General features: G+C 35.9%; 2 protein-coding genes across 3 annotated transcripts in view; both read right to left on the reverse strand.

The window, feature by feature from the left end:
• The window catches only part of LOC145941054 (signal-induced proliferation-associated 1-like protein 2), a 64,675-nt gene extending 41,996 nt beyond the window's left edge, over positions 1–22,679 (reverse strand). The window contains exons 1-4 of one of the 2 annotated variants that reach the window (XM_083046843.1): positions 21,781–22,679; positions 21,220–21,582; positions 20,714–21,104; positions 18,072–19,172 (exon numbers count right to left, since the gene is read on the reverse strand). The gene's annotated coding sequence lies outside the window, so the exon portion shown is untranslated. The remainder of the gene's footprint in view (positions 1–18,071; positions 19,173–20,713; positions 21,105–21,219; positions 21,583–21,780) is intronic. The other variant, XM_083046842.1, reaches the window with a different exon arrangement.
• Positions 22,680–22,783: 104 nt separating this feature from the next.
• On the reverse strand, positions 22,784–24,901 carry Dbp21e2 (putative ATP-dependent RNA helicase Dbp21E2). Its single transcript, XM_083046589.1, has 7 exons — positions 24,830–24,901; positions 24,555–24,752; positions 24,132–24,455; positions 23,800–24,057; positions 23,589–23,705; positions 23,131–23,522; positions 22,784–23,009 (listed from the first exon to the last, which is right to left on the reverse strand). Exons 1-7 carry the CDS (start codon positions 24,899–24,901, stop codon positions 22,784–22,786), a joined length of 1,587 nt encoding a protein of 528 aa, XP_082902715.1.
• Between the last annotated feature and the right edge of the window lie 724 nt (positions 24,902–25,625).

Raw genomic sequence — 25,625 nt, forward strand, 5'->3', positions numbered from 1 at the left:
TTTCATCGACTTTCTCGCATGAACTGACACGCGTCAGTTCTAAGGAGAAGTATGAATGAACGTATTTCGCGGTATCGCGTCTCGATCGAGGCTACGTTAGTCCTTATCTAACCCCTTTTATCTCACGCGATTAGCGCCGAGCGACCGTAACGTGTTGTTTGTACTGTCAGTAACATTTCGTGCTCCACAATGGGGGGCCGATTGTATCTCGCGCGCGGAGAGTTACTCGTAGGAAGCCGCTCAGCAAGAAAGATCCAGCGAATCCGAAGAAACAAAAATCTTCCAAACGAGAGAAGCTACCGATTTCCTCTATTGTTGCGCCATTGAGCTATTCGATGACGTTGAACAATAGCCGATAAAAAAGATATGCGTCATGTTTAAGTCAACTTTCATCATGCGTCACTGAATGAATTGCAGATAATGACATCATTCTGCTGATTCAATAGAGATATATTTGCGCGAAAAAATCTCTCCATCTCGCGTTGTATATCGTAATCTAGATTATTATTAACATTTTTGATAAATAAGTGATTAAAAGATAAAGCGATGCAAGTCGCATAAATGTTTTAAAAGCGACTATCGAACTTATATAAAATTTACGTGAAATGACGTAAGAAAAAGATACACCGAATTATTTTCAGGGGCAGAGATTGCCCTTGTAAATCGATTTGTTCCTATCGATAAGAAGATGGTATTTAGTGGAAACGCCCCCCGTATCATTCACGTTCGGTGATGCCGAAGGAAAAGTTTAATTCACGAGATCGTATGTACGTGTTGTTAATCGCGCACGCATCGCGCACCGGGGCGACGAGTTTTGAGAAGCATCGGGATATCGTAATGAAGGACCCTGCGCGCGCGTGCACCTGCGTGCCAATTATCGGACGCTTCACCGGGCCGATTCAAGGCGGCTGAAGACCATCGAAGGCCGGACGACGAAGAAGACGAAGCACCTCGAGGCACCGCTCTCTTCTTCCCCCTCCGTCTATGAATGATTTAAGCATCATTTTAAGCGATTAGTCCGCCCCTCGTAGACAACGATTTCCGCCCTTTCGCGCGCAATTCGCCCGGAGATAATGCAAAGACGATACTTTCGCGGAAATTGTTAGCCGAGTTAGCTAGCTGTACTTAAAACGCGTGCGTGACTCCGCAGAAAGCGATAACCCGTTTAGCGATATTTACATAACCGACACTAACAGGATATATAACACGTGCAACTGAACGCTATAGGCGTTTAATTCGATATATACAAGTTTCTTTATATAAAAAATTGATACTCGCTTCCTGCTATTTTATATTACAATTTCTGTAACCTTCTTTGTATTAGTATAAAGTATGTATAATTCGGGAATTTAAAAGAGAGGAGAAATTATATCTTTATTATGTTCACGAAAATAAGAATATATTCTTCTATTTTTTAAACCACAGAGAATGACGTTCGCGTTATTCAAAGCATCGATACAATAATACGTCGTAGTTGAAGGATTTTGCGAACCACGATCGAGCACGTCAATGCGTACGAGGGTCGTTTCGAAGAACCACGTCGATTACTCTCGCCGAATTACTCAAACGCATAAGTCGCGGCAGCTGAGAGAGAGACTGGCCGAAAAAACACGCGCGCAAACAACGTGACTCGGCTCGAGAGCACGCAGGTGCTGGGCGAAATGAGTAGTCGAATTGCAACAAAGGCAAAGTACGAAAGGCGCGGTCGAAATCGGTTTCGACTGCAAAAATAACACGACGATTATTTAGGTCCGCTCGCGAGATCACTCTCGAAATGCGCCCCGAGTTTACCCCTTCAACGAGAATAGGCGTCGCCAATTTCGCGCGGTCCGGCGTGTCACGTTTCGGCGAGAATGCACGACGGGCCACGGTTCATTGACGGGAATATCATTGACGTGTTCCACACGGCTATTCGACATTCTTGGTCTGTTAGGCACCGTCGAATGGTTTTTACGAGCCGCGAAGCAGCCGGCCATGGCCGAATACATCTGCTTCGACGTTACGGACATTTAAGCTTTATGCTGCAATCTGATTTTGTTATAAAATTATTGAGAAAAAAACACACTTTCCGCATCACAAGGAATCATAAAAAATTAATAGACATAAATTTAAATATTGAAGAGAGAATCGTTTCAACTTAAAAATAAATTGATCTATGTACTTGGACGTACAACTTGATAATATAATTTTTAGTTGTACTCTTTGCATGAATATAGAGTGAATTGTGTATAATCTGATATTAATCTGAGATCAAAGTTTGTCTTGAATAATTTAGTATAAAGAAACTATATGTGAAATCAGGTGTAAAAATAATTTTTCAAACAGTAACTCATATAAAGAATATAAGATACAATGATTTGTACATATAAAAAGTGTACTGTACTAATTATATTATAGACTTATTTTACTTATCAAATTATTCCAGACGAAAATCAATATCGGTTCATAGAAACATACAAGCTGTAGGTATTTCGTTCTGTTAGATAGTTATTGAACTGCGTACAGTAGGCAGTATGGCTGTTGCCGTAAGAACACTTGACTATAATTAAGCGCGGCTACAGATTCGCTGTTCCTGACCGTTCATATGAGTGAGTCGATCGGACAACGCACGACCCGCGAACGCACGGTGAGCGCTGAAATAGAAAGGCCGATAGAGAACACCGCGGAACCGCCTGACCCAGAAAGTCCAAGCAGAACGTATATGAAACGAGGTAAGAAACGAGAGAGGATTGGTCGGCGATCGTACGACTTCGCAGTCATTGTTGTCGAGAATGTGATACGGGGATTAGGATTGTCGCAGCATCGCTGCAAGGTTGCACTTTAGACCCACCCGAGCCTTCACATATCTCAGAGTTTTTGTTGATTTGCCTTTTTATCATATTATCGTTCTATAATTTTTTATATATATAATTATATAATATTAAATTATATACATATATATTATATATAATTATATATATTTATATAATATAATTACATATAATATATATATTAATTAAATATATAATAAAAATACTTATATATAACATTGTGACTTTTCGATGCAGTACATTTTGCAAAGTTCTACGGAGGAATTTTATATTAAAATGTTTTGCGAGCTACAGCAATTTTACGACAACGCGATAAGTTTATCCAACTCGATCTGTTGAAACACCGATCGATCATAATTCACGACGATATAATTCACTGGTTGTGGACGGCACGCGAACGCTGATATTCAAATTGTCTCCATCGCATGACACATTACTCACAATCAGCCTATCGCGTCGACCTTGCCGTCGGTGATGATGGAAAAGTGGTTTCCCAAGTTCTGCCAAGAACAACGCCCATCGTGCTAGCGGCAACGCTTATATAAACGCGACCGCGAATCGCGGAGAGGATTATTTTGCAATTCCTTTGTGAAACGAGGATGCAGCTGGATAACTGCGCGGGCACAGCTTGCGAAGCTGAAGAGGCGAACAGTTTCCAAGAAAATGTGGGAAATATGATAATGCCGAAACGATGCCTGTATAGAATTGAGTTACTTTCACGTGTTTGTATCTCTCGCGAATTTAAAAACAATATAAAATGGCTACAAAAGGATCTATGTTTTAACATTTTATGAACTCAAAGTAGAACTAGAACACAAGTGCGCGCTACGGGCGCATCATTCTTTAATTTTATGTTAAAAAGAATGATATTTAAAAAAAAAGAATATAAAGTTTGTTTGAACTCGATTAATATTTTTTGACAGAAATCAGCTGATTAAAGTGTTAATTTGCTAATTAAATTTTAAAATAATAATGTTTTAAAAATTAAAATAGTAATATGTTTTAAATAATATGTTATAGTTCTCTTAACTCGATTAATATTTTTGACAGTTATCAGCTGATTCCTGTCAAAAAATATTAATCGAGTTTAAAGTATTATAACATTATTTACAACATTATTATTTTAATTTCTATAACATATATTTTTATTTTAAAATTCAATTAGTAAATTAACGCTTTAATCAGCTGATAACTGTCGAAGCTTAGATATACCTAGATTTAATCAGATACATACATTTTATGTGAAAAAATTAAATGCATACAAAATTTATTTTTATTATATATGGCTTCTTCCTAGATTTTTTTTAGAATCTGATTCAGATAAGAAGAGAACGCGTCTCCGTTTCTTCCTCTCGCACGGTTAGGCTCGTGTGTCCCGAGTGATTCTTCGGACTAACGGCATCTCGGATCCCTTCCCCTCCAGCTTCTCTCTGCGCGTGCGGTGATCCAGCCCCAACATCCGCGGGATTTTGTCGTCGAATACACACACTCTTTTCGACATCGCGGATTTGCATATGCAAATGGTCCGGATGCGTTTATCGATATCGCGATTATCGATGTGGTCGCGGATTGCTTTTACGAGTGAATATATAATAATCATCATTTTTAACGATTTCGTAACCAGTTAGACTCGTTGTAAAATATTCCAACGTCACGATCATTTTAACTGAACTCGATTGAGACAAATCATTTCATTGATACATCTATTTTTATAACTCATGTTTTAACTCAACATAAATTATGAACTGACGTTTTCGTCATTTTATTGGATATAAAAAACATCTGTGCTACGTGTCAATATAATAAAATCGTTTTAACGTTCACATTTTATCTAAATAGGTATATTTGAAAATTTTAAAACCGACAAGAAGATATCGCTATCATTATACAAGTACACATTAGTATATTTGAATAGAATATATGCAACGTATGTAAATGCATCAGGTAAGGTCCCTTCCCTGTCCCGTGATTACCAGGAACCAACACGACATTTTCGATAATGATAAAGTGACCGCCGATCTTTCATATCAGGGATTCCGGACTAGTGAATGATAGACGTAAAGAAAGAAAAATAGATATGAATGGATGAATGCACAACATTGCCGCTAGATAGACGGGAAGAAGCGACGAAGCGTTAAAATGAGGAGGCAGTAACCGGCCGACAATGAATCGCACGACGCATATGAATGATCCAATTAACCAACCATCTTGAATAGCCTATATCATCTATCTATGTATATAGTTCGTTTTCATTCTAAGATACGCTCCGCCATACATAAACTCGAAGACGTAAGTGATCGAGTCAAATAGTTCAATAGCTAAGTTAAGAGAGACGATATATTTTCCTTATTTAACAAAACGATATTATATATCAAGATGTTGCTCATACTGGGATATTTAACAATCCAATATTATCTGAATATTCGAAGATATTCCTCGTATCTTTCTTCCGAGTCTCTCTTCGATCTTTCCCTATTTCGACTTACAATTAGATATCCCATAAACGTCGGGCCAGTTCCGGAGAATGACGATAAAACTGTAGAAACGCGCCAATAATCCAGACGCACGTGATGGTCACGTATGTCGGGTTCGATACAAATCCCTAGGATATCGTCGAAGGGACGAACGCGCAGCGAGGGGTCTCTCCTCGTGTGCCAGGTGATGTTGACGTTACTTCGCCGTTGATAATTTTGACTCGCGGTCAAACGGCACGCAACTACGGCAATGGATGCTTTACAGTTAGTCGCAGGCTGCATCGTAACAGTATATTCGTCGATTCTGCCTCGCGAATACGACAAGTCATGCGAGCATCGAGAGATACAGTGACCGAATTGATGCAACGGTCCGCGATCAATTGACACTTTTACTTACGGTTCAATAATAGCGACAAATAACAGAGGACGGAGACAAATCGAAATCTTTATGTTTTTCTTTTCGAGAATTAGTTTACGAAAATATTAAAACATCTGCAGAATGTGTATATCGCGTTTACCGCAATAGCGCGGAAAGATTATTTCCATTTTTAATAATAAGCGATTTAATCTTGTTAATATATTAGAATATAGTTTATATGTGATCTTTTATAGAGTTGGATGTGTTATGAGAAAATAATTCTACAAAAATTTTAACCTTGTACGCTACCTGTTATTATCTCGTGCATATACATATAAATATACAAATTATAGGTAGCTTATCTCCGATTAGAAACTGAGATCGCTCTTTCCATCGTTTGATCGGCTAGTAACTGGAGCGTGAATAAGATATAACTATGCCCATAATATATAAATCGAGTTTTAAACTACGGTGAACGTTCTACAGTTAGCCGCGCAGTTTGCGCTGTAACAGTATATTCGTCGCTTCTTTCGTACACGAAGAAGATGCACCGTAAAATATAATCAATCCGTCATCATGCAAAGAGAGAGAGAGAGGAACATAGTTACTCGACATGACAGAAGAAGAGCGTGAGAAGAACATCTTTCACTTCCTCATGAATTTTCGCCTACACGTGTGTCCTCAGATTTTACAAATGCGACGTATAACAGTTCATGTTATAAAGTCTCTTATTATACAAATGTCACATGAAACATTATATTATTTGTCTCTCATGCTAAAATTATTTGACATGCTATACACATCTCCCAAAAGAATCCTACACTCTCTCGTGAACTGACCTAGTACCTTCAAACAAGTTATCGAATACTAATAATAATTCCAATCCATGATGTCTAATATACGAATCAATGACATCTATTTTCATTCTAGTTATTGGTTGTGTCCAGCGCGTGTCGAACCTGTTCGATTCATTTCTCTTATCATTGAAATGCTCGTTATTCTCTCTAGTTTGTTCTTCTAATCATCTCTCTCAATAAAAACTTGTGCGGTTTTCCAAAACACACACGTACACATACACACGTTTTATATAGTTAATTATCGATTGTGATCAACACCGATAAATAAAACAAAAAGATTAATAATATTTTTATTAATAATAGTTATAATAATAAATAAAATAAGATATATAAATCTCGATAATTATATAATAATTCTCTTTTAATGGTATATATTATCTTTTTTAACAAAAGAACACGATAAAAATTGCATGACTCCTCTATCCGCAATAAATGTTCGCACATAAATGTTTGCCACGAAGTAAACGTAATAAAAACGCCGAATTGTAACATTTGGCCGGCATTATTGCGCCGGCATAATAAAGGGCGCATTGCAAAGCTGGGAGGAGCCCGCGGTCCCGTATATAGGTTCAATGCCTTTCCACGCGTGTCCCCCTATCCGACATTCCGCCGCTCGGATTAAAACGCACCCCATAACATTTTTCACGTAGCCGTTTTCTCGGGCCGCGCGCGATACACGATGCGTTTCCATTTCTATATACTCGAGGGTGACGGTCGCGCGCGTAAACGGGAAAACGCGTACTCGTGTTGCAGCATCTTTTGTCGCGCGCCGCGGCTGTTCACGCGTAAACAATGCAGCCGCTATGCCAAAGAATGTGGGATCTCGTGGAGGAGGACGCCGGGATACGGGCGTCCCCCGATGAAGAAAAGGGAGACGTCCCTTCTTGGAACGATCTCACAGAAATCTCCATCGCGCGCATTCCTGGGGGATTCCTTCGCCTTTTATTGGATTTCTCAAAGAAAGCCGGCGTCACCGTTATTGATACGATCATGAATAACGTTTCCGGCAGAGGGTAGCTTATCGCATCGTATTATATATACGTGTATGTGTGATTTCGAGTTATACGAATGTTACAAAATAGCAGTGAAATCCTATAAACGAAAAATGTTTCCAACAAGGATACGAGAGAGTTCGATTAAATTAAAATTCGAATTAAATTAAATTAATTTTTGCAGTTGCGTTTTGTAAATCGTGAAATAATAAATCATCTTTTTAATTTTAATTTACTTTCGAGAGATGTGTGTAAATATATATTTTATACTCATACACAATATTTATATAATTGCTATATGAATATTCTCGCATATGTTAAGAATTAATTATATAACAAGGTGCAGAAAGAGCATAATTTAAATTTGATATTTGCGTTAGCCTTCGACTAACGCGTTACCGGTTCCATATAAAAAATCGATAGAGTCGATATGAAATTGTGTGTGTGAGATTGTATGTGTATTCTATCGCAGATGTGCGGCGTGAGCGACAATCGCGCACTCATTAAGTCGCGACGAGAAGCGAAGAGCTCGAATGAAAGAGCCTGCGAACGACGGCCTCTCGTGAACTATCAGGAGGCCAATCGGCGCTTCCGGCCCTAATTAATTGCGATTGGTCGGTTTTAAAGAACTTGTATCCCGTCCCACCAGCCGACAACGCACGACAGCTCCTAATAACTCGACAGCGACGGAAGGGGAAGTTTTATCAAGGCAGGAAACGGTCCAGTCACTCTCTCTCTCTTTCGTCCCTATACTATAGCCATTGCCGGTCGTAAAGATAGACACAATAGGGAATTTCCTTCCCTCGAGAGACTGAGGGTTCGCGAAAGAAAGAAAAGTCGTATATATATATATATATATATATATATATATATATATATATATATATATCGAGTATCGAATATTACGTTATTGTCGGTATAGTTCGTCATCGAAGTGAACGATGTTACTGTGCCAAACGAGTTTGACGCATACCGCGTTAACAGCATAATCGTAAAAGTGATACGTCGAGCAAGGTGTGTCAGGGCAATTAGAGCGTTGTGAAATCGTAGCAGCGCGAACCGACGCGGCGGAAAGACGATTAACCCGTTAACTGCTCCAATTTACGAATCCATAATTGCAAAAAAAGAAAAAAGAAAAAAAAAATATTGTGATCCCCAGCCAAGCAACAATGCACTTCAAAAATAATTTTCTTGAATTTTAATATTTTATTTCTTCCCGCGATAATAAACGCGAGTCCTCAATTGTGATGAAAATGAATTTTTCACCATTTTCGCCGAGTGAATTCTGACAAAGTTAATTCAGCCGCATGGGACGAAACGAAAAAAATGATCCCTCTTTAAATTAACCATCCCATTGAGTCTTGATAAATTATCGTAATTCACCGTTCAACGCGCGCTTCGAGGTAAATTCTCATCCGCGCACAAAGGCCGATTCTATCGGCGGCACAATGTGGCCTTTCGAAAATTCTTTATCTACCCGCGATTCCCCCAATCTCATTGAGATCCTTCGAGAGTCATTAAAATGCTATAAAAAGAGAGAGCCCCTCTCCCCTCCGCTCCCCTCAAATACTTGGTGTCCTCCAGAAGGCTCTTCTGCCTTTCGTCTATCACTTGGCCCCGGTGACAAGCGGGGATCTTTTTTTTTTAAAGCGCCAACCAAACGGAACCCGCGGAAGGAAAGGGGGTCGAGAGGGCTCGCACACAGTCTGGGAGGAATTCATCTCCGAAACAACGGCTCTTCCATAGCCCTTTTCCCGTTCGTTCCCTCTTGTCCCTTCTTTCCTCGGAGGGGCTCTCACCTTTGTAGAGAGGAAGCGACCGGCATCGTGACTCGAGTTGACTCGACTCCACCTCGCTCACCGACGTTTATCAAGTCGAAAAGTCAATGCACTCCCCCACACGTAGCACGGAGCCGAAAGCCCGTATCATACTTATACGAGACGCGCTCCACTTTTTATGCCGCATTGTACTTTACAGCGACAGATCACAGATCCTCGTTTGATTCGTTATGGTAGGAAAACAGACAGGATATATTCGGCGCACGCAAAAATAAAATAATTTTTCTTTTATACAAAAAAAAAAACACGAATAGTTTTTGAATAATGTGTTGAAAAAATAAGAATTTTAGCAAATTGCAACCTAAAAATGTAATGAGATTAACAAAAATTTCATTAAATGACTTGAGGAAAGCGTATAGAGAACATTATCACGCTATTTGATTTAAACTATAAAAACTGTGGAGAAAATTCGGCATCTCGAATATTAATAGAGAGAAAAGAATCATTCTGCTTCTTAACAACAAGTATTCCGTTAACCGCGAATGCACTAATTAGCAAATATTTCTCCTTCCATATAGAAATCTCGATAAAAAGAAAAGAATATGGTAATATTGTGTGCGTGTCCGAGACTACATCCTGTGTTTAAAAGCACTTCCATTTCTAAAGATACGATACTCCGCGTGAAACCGGCTTAAGTCGCTGTGGCATTGGATGACTCTCGGCCAGGTATACGTTCCCGATGCGTTGCCCCGGGATGCACCGTAAGATACGGATTAATTGGAGAATCGGCCGGAATTTACGCACGTTATGCGTGTCTCACGCGTGTCGCTGCGAGGCGATCTCGCGTTTCGCAGAGGGAAGAACGGCCGCGAGCTAAAAAGAGTACCCGTTCTCCATATATTCAATACTCTAGTATCGACGAGGGGTGTCTCATTCATCAAAAATTTGTACATGTATTGCGAATTACCGAGAATTATTGAGAATTCTAAGTAATTCCATGTAATGCGCTGTATAATTCTAAAGTAATGTGACAGAATGCGTGTAATTAGTAATTATGTTAATTCTTTTTTTTTTTTTTAATAAAATACAATATTTAAATATTAGTACTGTTTAATTTAGTAAGAAAAATGTAATTAGAATAATTATAAAAAGAAATGTTAAGAAAAATAAATTTATGAGATATTGTAAATCATATAGTACCAATTATATATTATGGAAAAAATTTAAAATTGATATTTTTTAAAAATTAATATTGCAAATATTTAGTTGGAACGCCTAAATTAAAATATTATATTATAATAAAGATATAATAAAAAGTTACGTGTTCCCAATTTAAGTTTAAAAAAATATCTTGTTTTAAACGTGATAAAAAAATTCAGAAATTTTTAAAAATCAACTTTCAAAAATTTCTTTTATGTAAACTTAAACACACAAAATACAAATAAAATTATTATAGATTAGATTGAACAAATTAAATATCAAATATTTTAATGATTTCATAAATTATAATATTTAGTAAAATAAGTATATGTATATTAAAAAAACGTCATAACATCATAACATCATTTTTACTTTTTAAGACGTTTTAATCTTGTCTGAGTTATTATTGTTTTATGTTTGTAAATCAATGGAAAGTAAAGCGAAGTAATGCGTAATTCCAGAAAAAATGTACATGTATTGCGACAGTGAGACACCTCTGAGTATCGAATAAATGAAGAATATAACATCGATTCGCGAAAATTGCGACGGTCACGGAACGGTAAGTACCGAATTGATTAGACTACTTTAGCGCGATCACGAAGGCATAAATATCGTTCCTAAATTATAGATATAAATCAGTGATTATTACTAACAATAAGACAATTTATCACGTTTGATAGAATCGACCATTAAATGGTATAACAAAGTTTATAAGAAATTTACAATCGATTTTTTTCAGTGAAATCGAAATATCAATACATTAATTTTACTCTTAATAAAATTCCTAAAATATAAATTTCATTCTTTAGATTTTTCATAATTTAAAGCAAATTTTAAATTCAAATTTTTATTCAAGCAATTATATTTTTATAAAGTTATTTAATAAAAATTGTGTACGGTCGCAAAAAATTACGATCATCCACAACACATTTTTATAAATCGACCTTCGTCAAAGTTTACTATTACTATGCTTGGTCAGGTCAGGTAGAAGAAATGGAAGAAAATAAGTATGAATCATTATGTATCGAGTACGCGACAGTCATGATATATAAATAATACGGTTCTATAAACATAAAAGTATAAAGTCTATCGCAACCTCTGTCTATATACACAGGCAGAGCGTCGAAGTCGATTAAGTATGCGTCTGCAGCTGCTCTGAAAAATTCCACACGAAACATGCCAGTTTCTAGACATTCCGGGAAGAAATAAGCGTGTTTCAAACACGTCTGTGCCTGCACGCTGTTGTCGAAGGAAACAACAGGCGACTTCGAATTCCGAAGAAGCGACGATGCATCGTGTGTCGCATAGAAAGCGTAACCAATCACGATGTGTATGTCACAAACGTGCAGTTTTTTAATAGATTCGATGTAACGTTGTACTGTGTATATATTTATGTATAATCTCCAAGTGATCTTAATTTATCGCAAAAATTTATTAGTGATGTAGAACGTTCGTAATGCAATGGAAAAAAATCTTATAAGAAAAAATTGTTAAAACTTAAGAAAAATTGCATCTCGAATAATAATAAAAGAAACTTCTTATGTATTTCTGCACAGTTGGAAAATTTGTGTTTTCTTGTTAAAAACGGTCCCTGTTAAAATTTTTGTGTTAAATATTTAACACATTCATGTGTTAAATTAACATATTGCTGTTGTGTTAATTGAACTCAAATGTTAAATTATTAAAATAACTAAAAAAAAGTGTAAAAATAACACAATGTGTATTTACTTTTAATTTTACACAATAAATATGTTCGATATTATTAGTGACAAGATTTATCTGTTAAAATTTACAGGAAAAAAAATGTTAATTTTACTTTATAATATAAGTGGGGATGAATAAATGTAAAATTAACAATTTTTTTTAGTTAATTTTTACATTGAAACTATGTTAATTTAACACAAAATTTATTTTAAGTTTACTTGAAGTTCGCATTTGTTTTATGTTAAAATATTAACACAATATTCGTGTCATCATTTAACATATCCGTATTATGTTAAATTAACACAAAAATTTCTGTGGACCGTTTGGGATATGTGATATTTGTTAAATTTAACAAATTTTTAATTTAAATTTGTCAAATTTTTCAACTGTGTGTGCATAAATCTTTTAATGATATCTCGCTAGTTAAAAGTATCGCGAGAAGTAATGCTACTCAACAAAAAGCAGCATCGTTATCAAGTAAATGTCGAAGTATATCGATACTTGTTACATTATATAGAATTCTCGCGGATTGCGCAGGATATCCTCGAAAAGCGCGTTTATGCTCCGCAAGAGCCATCCGTGCGACGACCGGAAGTAGGCGTAATAACGAATTCCCCGTCAGTCATACACGCGCGTCAAGAATACAATAAGTTGCGTGTGTGTATGTGTGTATGAGATACAAAGGCCGTTCTCTCTCGGTAACGGCAACACGCACGAATTCCGCGCGCAAGGGCGCTTCTTCCGAGCGGGAGGGGCCTGTTTTTTGAGGAATCTTAAGAGCAGGATCGACGACCAGACGCATACCAGGCCATTTGACTGCTCGTGAAAAGATAGCGGACTGCGCGCACTCCTGTTAGAGTAACGCGTTAATCGCCCGTTTAACAAGCGCAATAAAGCGCTCTCAGATGCATATAACGCATATATATAAAAAGGAGAAAAATAATATTGTATATTGAATAAAAGTGTGTATTCGCTATAGGGCACATATTATTCTTCCTTTTTAGTCAAATCTTTTTCTTATTATTAGGTAATCTACATTTTTCATTGCTAAGCATATTTTGTTAAATATTTTAAATCGCGAAACTCTTAATTCTCTCTTCACTTAAATTACAAATAAATAATTTTTTTCTCCGATTTTACGTTACTTATTTTTTCCAATTTTTAATTTTAGGCTCAAAAATCAGTTGCGATTTTTACGACCTTTAAACTTAAATTTTAAAAAGAAATTTTGGAGAAGAGAAGGGTAATCATTTCGCGTGATACATGAATATCGTGGGAGCTGGGAGCCAATGGATACTATCTTACAAGTATACCGTAAAAGTACCATGTGTTCCGCATATGTTTTTACACAGACATAATTTGCACAAACCGTCACTCTATACGTCCGAGAATAAAGTGCGAGAACGCTTTATTTTCTTTCATAAATATTATTTTCCAGCCTTCCTATCAGCCATTGCAATTTTATTTTTAGCTTTATTTTTGAGATAGTAATTTATAGTTTCTTGGAGAAAAACGCGAGAATAATGACGTCAGATAATTTCTATTTTTGCCCTGTCGTATACACGTGATTGACATTTACGCCGAAGATCAATTTTGGAAGTTTGCGGAAGAGAGACGTTCATTGACTCGAGATCGCGTCACGGAACTCTCATTAAAACGTGATCTCGCGAATAAATTCGCGAAGAACGTACGATCGTTGAAGAGGGCCACGATCGGCTTCATTGATCGCGTACATATATCATCGGCCCACGTTACCTATATAAGGATCGCCCACGCGATATCTATCGTCCAAGGTATCGATGAGCAATTACGGATCGCGAAATTGACCTTGGTCCGACTGTGAGAAACGATTGCTCGATCAATGATCGATCAAATTACCGATAATATACATGAGTTTTTTTATTTCTATTAATTATAAGTAATTTTTGGATTAATAATTTCTATTTTATGAACTTATCATTATATATCAAGAAATTAACTTTTTCTCGTGAGATTTGAGGTATATTTAATTAATTTCAAAAGTTTACAATAAAGGTTACTTTATTGTAACCGTATTATGATTAATAATTCTATTGGTAATAATAGAAATATCGTTAAAAAAATTTCCTCCCCCCTATTCTCGCACGAATCGTAATTCGCCTATGAATAATTCAATTTGGAATTCAGGTAGCAAGATCTAGAAATTTCTTTCCCATGAACAACGCGACAATGCGAAATTGAGGTCATTCGCTACGTTGCGTAGGAATGATGGCGAATAAGATCAGTGAGGTTAATCAGATCGGAAAGAAAACGATAAAGTCATCCATTCCGCCATTAACCCGCGATATTCTTATAAACGATTGCAGCTGATTGACGAATATTATATATTATCATACATTTACACGTATCGTCTTTTTGATTCGAATAATAATTATCTCGAAATATATATCAGCAAAGTTTCTTTGTGATAAATTAAATTTATATATCAATTGTGGATTTCATTTAAAAAATGAGCTGTTCTGTATAGACAAGTTTAATAAAAATCTAACAAAAATACATTTTATTATAAAATAATTGCTTAAATTTATCATGCTAATCTAAGAAAATGTCTAATAACTGAGATGATCTAATAAAGCTTTTTTCTTTATTAAGTAAATGTTATCTTACTTTATATTTTATATTAATTTTACTTTATTACGTGTATTACGTTAGTATGTACTTTATCTTCAAACTCGAATAATATAAACTATAAACCAAGTAAAAAAATTAACAAATTATCAAATATATATAGTTAGAGACAACATAAAAAAGGACGTATAAAAGCACGTTCAAAGTTTTTTAAAAATATTTTTGTAAGACAGCTCACACTATCCCCTATTGAAAAAACTCAATTTTTTTATTCTTGAGAATCTTTTCGAAAATCTATAAATCTTTTTTTTTTTCATTTTTACTTTTGAGTTATTCAAACGGAAATCGCTGTGTTTTGTCTTTGAATTGAAAAATAAAGTCGCCCGGATTAGAATAAGAACGGTACGTCTGAAATAACGAAGAAAGATTCGAGTTTCGCCGGCGAGAAAAGGTCAAGCACGACTGTTTGAAAGTTCAGGTGTGAGGGTATCTGAACGAGAGAATCTTGACGAGACGGGACGCGCGCGAGCAACAAAGGATCATCATTATTATACCGTCGTAGTGATAGTCGCTGTGCGTGATAGAGCAATGACAGAGATTTTCGACCACGCAATAGCATCCTACGTGCATTAACGCGCATGCGAAGAGCTCAATTCTCCGACGATGATCCGTTAATGATATAATATGTAGGCGGTGTAAAAGTGATACACACTGGAACAATCGACGTCATATCCTGACGGTAGAAGAAGAAAAAGAAGTATATCGCGCATGAACAAACGCATGTAAATGTGTCCGAGTTTCTCTTATCTCGGTTAACAGGATGTTGTTGATTGTTCTTGTACCAGACTTAATGTATATATAAGATACATGTATACATATACACAGTTTGAAAATTTGTGTTTTCTTGTTAAAAACGGTCCCCGTTAAAATTTTTGTGTTAAATATTTAACACATTCATGTGTTAATTTAACATATTACTGTTGTGTTAATTGAACTCAAATGTTAAATTATTAAAACAACTAAAAAAAAGTGTAAAAATAACACAATGTGCATCTATTTTTAATATTACACAATAAATATGTTCCGTATTATTAGTGACAAGATTTATTTGTTAAAATTTACAGGAAAAAAATGTTAATTGTACTTTATAATATAAGTAGGGACGATAAAATGTAAAATTAACAATTTTTAAGTTAATTTTTACATTAAAACTATGTTAATTTAACACAAAATTTATTTTAAGTTTACTTGAAGTTTGCATTTATTTTATATGTTAAAATATTAACACAATATTCGTGTCACTATTTAACATATCCGTATTATGTTAAATTAACACAAAAATTTCTGTGGATCGTTTGGGACATGTGATATTTGTTAAATTTAACACAAATTTTTCAACTGTGTATGTATGTATATATATTTAGAAGATGTATGTATATTATATATATTTATATATATAAAAAAAATATATAAGAGCAATTACGTAACAAAAGAGAAATTTTTTTATAATTATAACATTTATAGAATATTTAAAGAATCTAATTTCCTGGATCTCCACACAGTTTGAAAATTTGTGTTTTCTTGTTAAAAACGGTCCCCGTTAAAATTTTTGTGTTAAATATTTAACACATTCATGTGTTAAATTAACATATTGCTGTTGTGTTAATTGAACTCAAATGTTAAATTATTAAAATAACTGAAAAAAGTATAAAAATAACACAATGTGTATTTACTTTTAATTTTACACAATAAATATGTTCGATATTATTAGTGACAAGATTTATCTGTTAAAATTTACAGAAAAAAATGTTAATTTTACTTTATAATATAAGTGGGGATGATAAAATATAAAATTAACCATTTTTTAAGTTAATTTTTACATTAAAACTATGTTAATTTAACACAAAATTTATTTTAAGTTTACTTGAAGTTTGCATTTATTTTATGTTAAAATATTAACACAATATTCGTGTCATCATTTAACATATCCGTATTATTTAAATTAACACAAAAATTTCTGTGGACCGTTTGGGACATGTGATATTTGTTAAATTTAACACAAATTTTTCAACTGTGCAGCGAGTTCCACTTAGTTAAATACTGTACACGTTATATGAACCAACATACAATTAACACACCAGACGTGTTTAAAATTTTATCTCTTTACGTATCATGATTATCCGCGCCTAGGGAACACCGAAACGCGGTAGGAAAATTAAGGCGGCGTACGGTAACGGTCGTTACGTAGAGGAGCTGCGTGAAATGCAACACGCGATGATCCCATGGCTGAGCACGTAATTCCACGGTAATCGCACGTGAGGAAACTCTCCATCTTCGTGATTATCAATCGCGGAAATTAATTATACGGGAGAGAAAGAGAGAGAGAGAAAGGGAATAACTCTATGCATGTGATTTACTCGTCATCATCGATATGCGACCTTGTCTTCGATTCGATCATGTCTCGCGTTGTATTAATGATTGCGAATCATTACGTTGGCACGCAGTGGGAGGGAGGGAGGTAACGCTCGTTTTAATTATGTCAACGCGACCTAATTAAACGACGTCGCGCTGCGCTTGATTGCAGTGATTACTTCCGGCCGATATCACGTGTACTAATAGGCGAGACTATATATTTTTCAAGCAGCCTTATATTTTCCATGTTTTACCGATCGACGCCTTCTCCCGTTGACACTTGACAGTATTTTTTCAGAGTTTATAGCAAACAGCTTCCCACCCCATTATTTATTTACGCGATTATTTCTATGACGATATAGATTATAGATATGTATCGTCTCGACTTTTATCGATTTTTTTTTTACTAAACGACGAAACTAATAAATCATCGCAAATGAATGTTTTCCGGCGTTTGTTTCGCACAATAATTACAGCTTGAGAACCTTGCCCTTTTGCTTTGTAGTTTTAATTCTGAATACGATACTCATCACGCTGTATTCTCTAATTTACTTAATTTTCACGAGGGAATATCATTTAGCCTTTGCTGGCCGTGTGTTGCGCAGTAAATATAATTAAATATATATTAAATATAATCGATGTCAGAATATATTTGAAGCACCTTTTGTTTCAGATTTACTCTTATATATTTAAATTGCAAGGTAATAATAATTATTAGAATCATTGATGTAACGCCTTTTGACTAGTATACATAGATAATTAAATATAATATAAATATTTTCATTATTATAATATTATGAGTGTTATCTCTCATTTTAGAGTTTAACCAGCATTCTGACATCGACTAAACAATAAAAAAAAAAAAACAATGAGACTCACATTTTCCGGCTGGGACGAGCGCCTCTGCCGCGGCACACAGAAGAGCGGCACGCCGCTTTCCCGCTTCCTCTCCAATATAGCGGCTTCCGGTTTCCCTTTGGAGCACCAAACCGTAACCTCCACTGGCGACCGCGTGTCTCCTCTCTTCCTTCTTTCCCCCTCTCTTCTTTCTTCTATCACAAATCACCAACAAGAAGCGGTCACTATTAACGGTTGTAAATCACTTTACTCGATCTCGCCAATCCACTCTCTTGCCGTTCGATATTCTCAATCGATTGTTTGGATTCATTCGCGTTAATAAGTGCTGCTACCGCGTCACAAAAACACAAGCGAACGCTCAAGCGTAGAATGTACACAATACGTGATTTATATATATATATATATAATATCCGACGCGACAAACGCGCGAAAACGCGGACAGTTTGCACTACGATTTCGCTCTTTCTCGGACTTTCAATGAGCGATCGGGATTCTCACTCGCGTCGCGACATCCAGCTTCGCCGACGATGCCTGTCCGGGCATCGTTCCCCGTGTCGCGGCTTCTGTTTATCGCCTGTCACATCGGTCACACGCTCGCGAACACGCAACACACTTGGACGAGACGATAATGGAGGCGATGATCAACTTCTGATCGCTCTGAAGTTGACCGCGCGTCAAGTCGAACGTAACGGCAGACGCCGGCGTTTGCTTCTCCTTCACTCTTCCTCTCGCCTTCCTTCGCGACGTGCGAGAGCGAGTTTTCGTATCGATGTTCTTGCCCGACTGTTACGCCGATACGATTAGCACGATCGCGCGACAAAACGATGCCGTAAGAAGAAAAACTCGCGAAACAAAAACGCTGGTGCGAGCGTCGAAACCCCACAGTGTTAACAACTTGCGCTCCGCGAACCGACTGAAGTCAGACTCGAAGCGGACCGGGCTCGTCACCGATTCGTCCCCCCTACTCCTTCTCTCATTGGTCGCTCCCCACCGCGCCGCATTTCGAACGTGTATCTATGGCAATACATACTCCGTGGCTGGAGCACTCTGATTCTTCAGGATGAGACGCTCGTAGATGATTAATACACAATTAGCCTGTTGTTTCCAATCTTTCTTTCGACACTAAAAATAAGAATCACAATGTTGAAAAGACAAGAGAAAAAAAAATCGAATATATAAAGAATATATAATTATTGCGAATAAAAATAAATCTGTTGAATTTGAGTCCTGTCACATATAGTGTCATTATTTATTATTGTGCGACATTTATTTTTTCTATTTTTAATAAAAGAATTCTTTCTCAGATTATTAACTATCTCATTTATATATAATGCTATTTAATTTCATGAAGAAATAGATTTTAATTGCAGATTTCTTGCTACAGTATTTTATAAAATGGATTAATATTAATCTATTGAATTCATTAACTATTTTCCTGTTATTTATCCTGTTATTTATCCTGTTATACATGACGTCAAATTTTGTTTTTCAATTGTCGATGAAACATTTCGAATAACAATTTCTGTTTACTGAGAACTGCAACATTTAATTTGCAAGTTTCCTTACGCAGTATTTTGTTACTATCAATATCTGACTATTATCTCCTATTAAAACATTGATCTCACATCTCATTATTATATTATCTCTCATATTATCTCTCACCGTTTCCAACTAATCGCGATGACGTTTCGCGCACGATGATTCCGCTCTTAATCCCGGCTTTTGCGCAAACATGACGAGACGTTTCCTCGTCGGAGATCAAGCTCGCCTGATCCTTAGATGGATATTAAAATCGAATTAGGGTGCACCGAGACGCACGCGATTCCGGCAAAAAATCAGCTGACGATGACCGAAATCAATTTTCCCTTCCCGATCTACGCATCTTGAAACTTTGGCGTCTAACGTTCATGGATGCACATTAGCGAGAACGGCGATACATTGAACAAGGGAATTTCCGTTGCAATTTGTGCATTCATCGAGGAGAAAAATTAGTCTGCGATACGAGACCGGTGATTATAACGAGCGGCAAAAGCACGCCTGATATTTATTAGATTTATGACCGGTATACTTAAGTCGTCCTTTCACTACGTACATATCCTTAATCGCGGTTTCGCACCTCTGTCACGTTAGCACATCATTTTCGATATAATTAATAGATGCTAACTTCTAAAGCTATTTAAAGAGACAGAGAGATGAATCAGAATTCTATCAATTCTATCAAAATTTTGAAAAAAATCGAGACATTTTCACAAAATATTTTGATTTTACACATCTTGTACTATGTATAACTGTGTTTTGTGTGATGAAAGGATTAATTCTCCTATCTTTATATACACATACATATAAATAAGATATTAATATATCTTATTATATTATTTATATAATTTTATATTGAAAGAATAAATATCCCGAATAATTTATGCTTTTGCTTAAATATGATTCATTGTTATTTGACAATTTGCAGCCTTTTTTTTCATTTTATCTAACATAAGAGAGAAAGGAGGAAAATTTCAAATCGATTATATTAATTTAAATGACTGCATGATAATGTTTTTGATGGCAATTCTTAACTAATTGCTTCTATCGCAATTCAAGTATACCAGTGAGAATATTAGAAATAAATTATAAATCATGTACTTTGCGTACTATGCAAAACGGCTGACCTATTTTCTCCTTTCTTAGGTCGTTGTAGCTGCCAAGTCGTTTCACAAGGAGTCGCGACTTTTTTCCAGTCTTGCTTGGATGCGGACGCGCGTTCTTCTTCTCGGAAACCAGTGTTGGGCATCTCCGCGTAAACAATAACAGTCCATGTCGACGCGGAAACTTTGTAAACCATCTTTCTTTTATCTCTAAACGAGCAGCGTTATGTTCCTGGACTCTCATCAAAACAATTAAGCCTCATATACGTATAATTATCTTGTCTCGTCCTTACGGTAATATTTGATACTGTATCAAAACATTCTTCTGACAGAGTGTGAAGAGAATTTACAACCGTATCAATTTTAATTCTCAAAAATAATAGTTGTTATCGCTTTCCTCTTTTTTATTAAAAACCTAAAAAAATTTTTTAAATTTTTAGTATAGTTTTAAAAATATAAATTAAAAAAATAAAACCAAACATGCGCGAAAAATGGAGAAAATAATCAAAGAATATGTATATGGCGCTTACTGTCAAAAGCTGCGCGTGTGGCGCAAATCACATCTGGTTAAGATCAGAGACGAGATCTCCCGCTACGGAGGACGTTATATCGTCTGATCCCCGTACCGTTCCTGTCCTATATGTTACTTGGCTACCCACGCTAATTAATCCATTATCATCCTGCGATCGTCACTACCGGCATTACATAGGTTTATACCGTTTCTCGACGACGACGAGGACGGCTTAAGCTAGATGTAACTTTAATGACGATGTATACTAAAGGTGTGACCGGCTTCAGTATATATATTCTTTCAGGAGCGCGTTAACGACGCGTATTAAATCGTAAATACAGAAGGGTGTCCGGGAGCGCCGTCTCAACCGATTATACAACAGCTGTAATAAAGAATATATGATATAAAATAAATGAACAAAAGAATAAGTAAAGAAAATAATATAATTTAAAAAAAAAAGAAAAAGATTAAATAAACGAATAAAATAGAAATTATGGAATGATAGAAAAATAGAATTAAATTAAATAATACAAATTCAATTATCGAACAATATTTCAAATATTTATTTGTCGGTATTTACCCTAGATTTCACGGTATAGAAACGAGTGAGCAGACTCCCTTTTGTCATTCACGCATAACGCTTGACACGAGTGATGATTCGAGGCGTTATCCCTCTCGTCTCGTGGGACGCAGGGGGTCCTTCCCGTGGTGACACGATCCGGCGCACCCAGCGCGTGACACGGGGGCACGAACCGTCGGCCAGCGCGTGCCGGTTGCATTTAATTTCGCTAAAACCCGGCGCGAATAATAAACTGTCTAGACGCAAGGTCTACCTTCCACCGTCGTCTACGGGAGAAGTATTCCTATTTGCCGTGTGTGTGGGCGTCCACCACGTGGGAGTGCCGCCGGACATAGCAGGGGGGACATTGGATGAACATGGAGCATGTCACGCACGTGTGTGTCTGTGGGTCGCGGTTTCCTCTCCCTGGAACTGAAACTTGGAATTCAGAAATCGTCGCGATAAAAGGAACCGCCGGAAAGTGATGAGCGACAAGAAGGAGGGGAGTATTAAAAGGTGGGACGGAGCGGCTCGATTAATTTTCTTTCATCTGGCAAATGCGTTACGCCAACATTGATAAGCGCGTTGTCGGAAACGGATGAGAAATTTGCTCTCGACTACTTTTCATGTAGAGACGGTAAATGGATTGAAATTAATTACGAGGAATTTATCTCGGAAAGGAGAAAATATATGAATGAAAGTTCTCTGGCAGATGAGAGAACTACGTTAATTAATCCGATAAGCTCATCAGTTCGGGTGGAGAACAATTATTCGAGATAAGGTCTCTCGAAGAGATCAAGCAGGACAACATTCCGTTAATTAGTTGATCCCATCCGAACGTTTCCTCGTAAAACATTATCGTCGCAGCTATCCTATCACTAAACTACAAACTTATTATACAAGTTAAGCGAAAAAAGAAATGAGTTTGCTACGCATTTAATGTCGAGTATTCGCATAACTTATATAATAGCCGCGAGAAAATTATATATATGTATTAAATGAAATATAATTTTTATTTACATATTTAGTACGGTATGCTAAATTCTTGTTGCTGATCTTTCTCATCAATATCCTGGAATTCCAAACTATCATCTTGTTCTTTAGTTTCATGAATATCGAATATTGGTATCGGTTTCATCTTTCGAATTGCTCTTTCTATTTTTTGTACCACAATGATTTCTGTCTTAGTGCTTATAAAATTCGTTACTCTGCAGTCCTCAACGCTACCGACTCTTCCGGTTCTACCACATCTGAAAATATCAAATAATATATTATATGTATAATATATCACACAAAGTATCATACATATGTACTATACATAATATATGCAATTTATGAGACTAGACAGATTGTGTAATAATGATAAGATACCTATGAATGTAATCGGCGGTTGCATTTGGGAAGTCGTAATTCAATACATGACGTATCGCAATCGTATCCAGTCCTCTGGACCCTGCGTTTGTAGTGCACAACACAAGGCATCTACCGCCTTTAAAGCTGGCGTACTTATTTTGTCTCTCATACATCGGCATGTCACCATTCACGTAAACTGTTTCTATATTGCATTTTCTCAGGAACATATTGACCCAGTTGCAAGTGCTATTGGTGTTATTGAATATAATTACTTGCTCCCTATTGGCTACTTTCGACTTAATATATTTTAAAAGCTCAGTCGGTTTATCATCTGGTCCAACTCTCATAAATTTTTGTGGCACAAGAATGTGATGTAGCTTATCCGAAGTTACATGTACCAATGATTGCACCTGTAAAAATATAAAAATAAATGATGTACAATTTGTATGCTATCTTAAAATCTTGAGAGTACTTACATCTATGATGTTTTTTAAAACTTTCGACATTCTTGAAGGCATCGTTGCAGATGCTAATGCGAATTGGGCACTTATAGGCAATTGGTCTACATCATATACATTATGCGCAAAGCCAAGCTAGAAATGATGAGGTTATTTTGATTTAATGTGTATATTACATCTCTAAATATATATACTTTATAAATAATTAAAAAGATGTGAATATATATACCGGTACTCTTTTCAGGAATACTTGTAACTGTTCTTCAAATGTGTCATGAAATAAAGCATCTGCTTCGTCCAATACAATAGATTTGATCATTTTCAATTTATAAATGTTGTGTGTGGTTAACTTGCTGATGACTCCGAAACTAGCTACAACAATGTCAACTCTGTCTACAGGTGGATCTGACACCATTTTTCCTGTCTTCCCACCAGTAATAATGTTTACACGAATATCAAGATATTGACATATTTTCTTTGCTTCTAGCTGTGGAAACAATATGTTCTTTAAAGACAAGTAAAATTAATTTTGTTTATTATATTTTGTTTATTAATACAAACCCCAATTTGAAATGCCAATTCTCGAGTAGGTGTGACGATCAATCCTAATGGAGAATTGTATTGTATCCCTGCTAACTCTTTCCATTTTAAAACTTTGTCTATCATGGGTAGAAGATAAGTTAATGTTTTTCCACAACCAGTTTCAGCTGCTATGATAGTATTAGCACCGTTCATTATGTGAGGTATTCCAAATGTTTGTATCTTCAAAGGTCTTGTTATACTGTATCTTTCTAAGATTTTTATTATTTGTGGATTTAAGCCAAACTGTGCAAAAGAATTGCATACTTCTTCTTCTTCTTTGTTACCATATGCCTCTTCTTCCACCTAAAAGTTTAATGCGTGTGTGAGCCAGATATATAAATAAGACACAGGAAAACAATGAAAAATTTGTAAATAATATAATACATTTGTAAGAGGATATACGAAGAAAAAATCTCCTTTAGATTTATAATGATTCCATCCTTGACTAGCCAGTGGTATAGATGCAAATTTAGAATACGTTTGTCCTTCGTAAAAGTTCAACTTTTTCTGTTTGCAGACAATTATTGGTGTTTTTCCTTCCGTGTCATTTGGTGCCTCGATCTGACTAACATTTTTACCCTTTCTTCTGATGCCTCTTTTCTGTGCATAATATTAATTTAATTAGGTTAAGTTTATTTACATTTGTTGCCTGTAATGTAACAAAACATTGCACTTACGTAATTTCTTTGCAATTGTGCAAATTGGACGTTTGTGGTTTTGTGACATAAATTACAAAATCGAGAGAACATAATTACTAACAAAAACTTAAATAATACTGCACATGCACATGAGAAGTGACGACATGTGGTGCACTAGGTTGTTGCCATCTTGAATTACCGGTAATTTATCTTATAAGCAAGTTGGGATGCAAGATCCAAAATTCTGCTACAGATGGTGCTTCCTGTTCTCTTCGAGCAAAAATGTCATCAGCTGATTTCTGTCAAAAAATATTAATGAAGCCTAAATTTGCTAATTTTAAAATAATAATACGTTAAAAAAATTAAAATAGTAATATGTTGTAAATAATATGTTATAATACCTTATTCTCGATTAATATTTTTTGACAGAAATCAGCTGATTAAAGATGACATTTAAAGCTTCGACTTTAACGCTTTAATCAGCTGATTTCTGTCAAAAAATATTAATCGAGGCTAAGATATTATAACATACACAGGCCTGTAAAATAGAGAGTCTATGTTTGAACAAATAAAGCAGTTTCCTACGTAATTTTGTGCGCTGAATCAGAATCCGGTCTTAGAATTTATCCATCACGTCAGGTTTTTGAGATAAATAAAGTCAAAGATGTCAAAAACACAGACATCTATATATTCCCCTTTCTAAAAAAGGCATGTTATTGACATTGTTGTCGCTTTTCCGCGATGCTGATTGGCTCTCTGTCGATTCGCGTTGTGTTATATTCGTAGCATCGAAAGGCTGTCATCACGAGGGTTAGCAGTTAGCAGTTTGACAGTT

This window comes from Prenolepis imparis, unplaced genomic scaffold (genome assembly GCF_030444845.1).
Source record: "Prenolepis imparis isolate NDT839.2.m4 unplaced genomic scaffold, iyPreImpa1.0 SCAF_9, whole genome shotgun sequence".
Classification (NCBI taxonomy): Eukaryota; Metazoa; Arthropoda; class Insecta; order Hymenoptera; family Formicidae; genus Prenolepis; species Prenolepis imparis.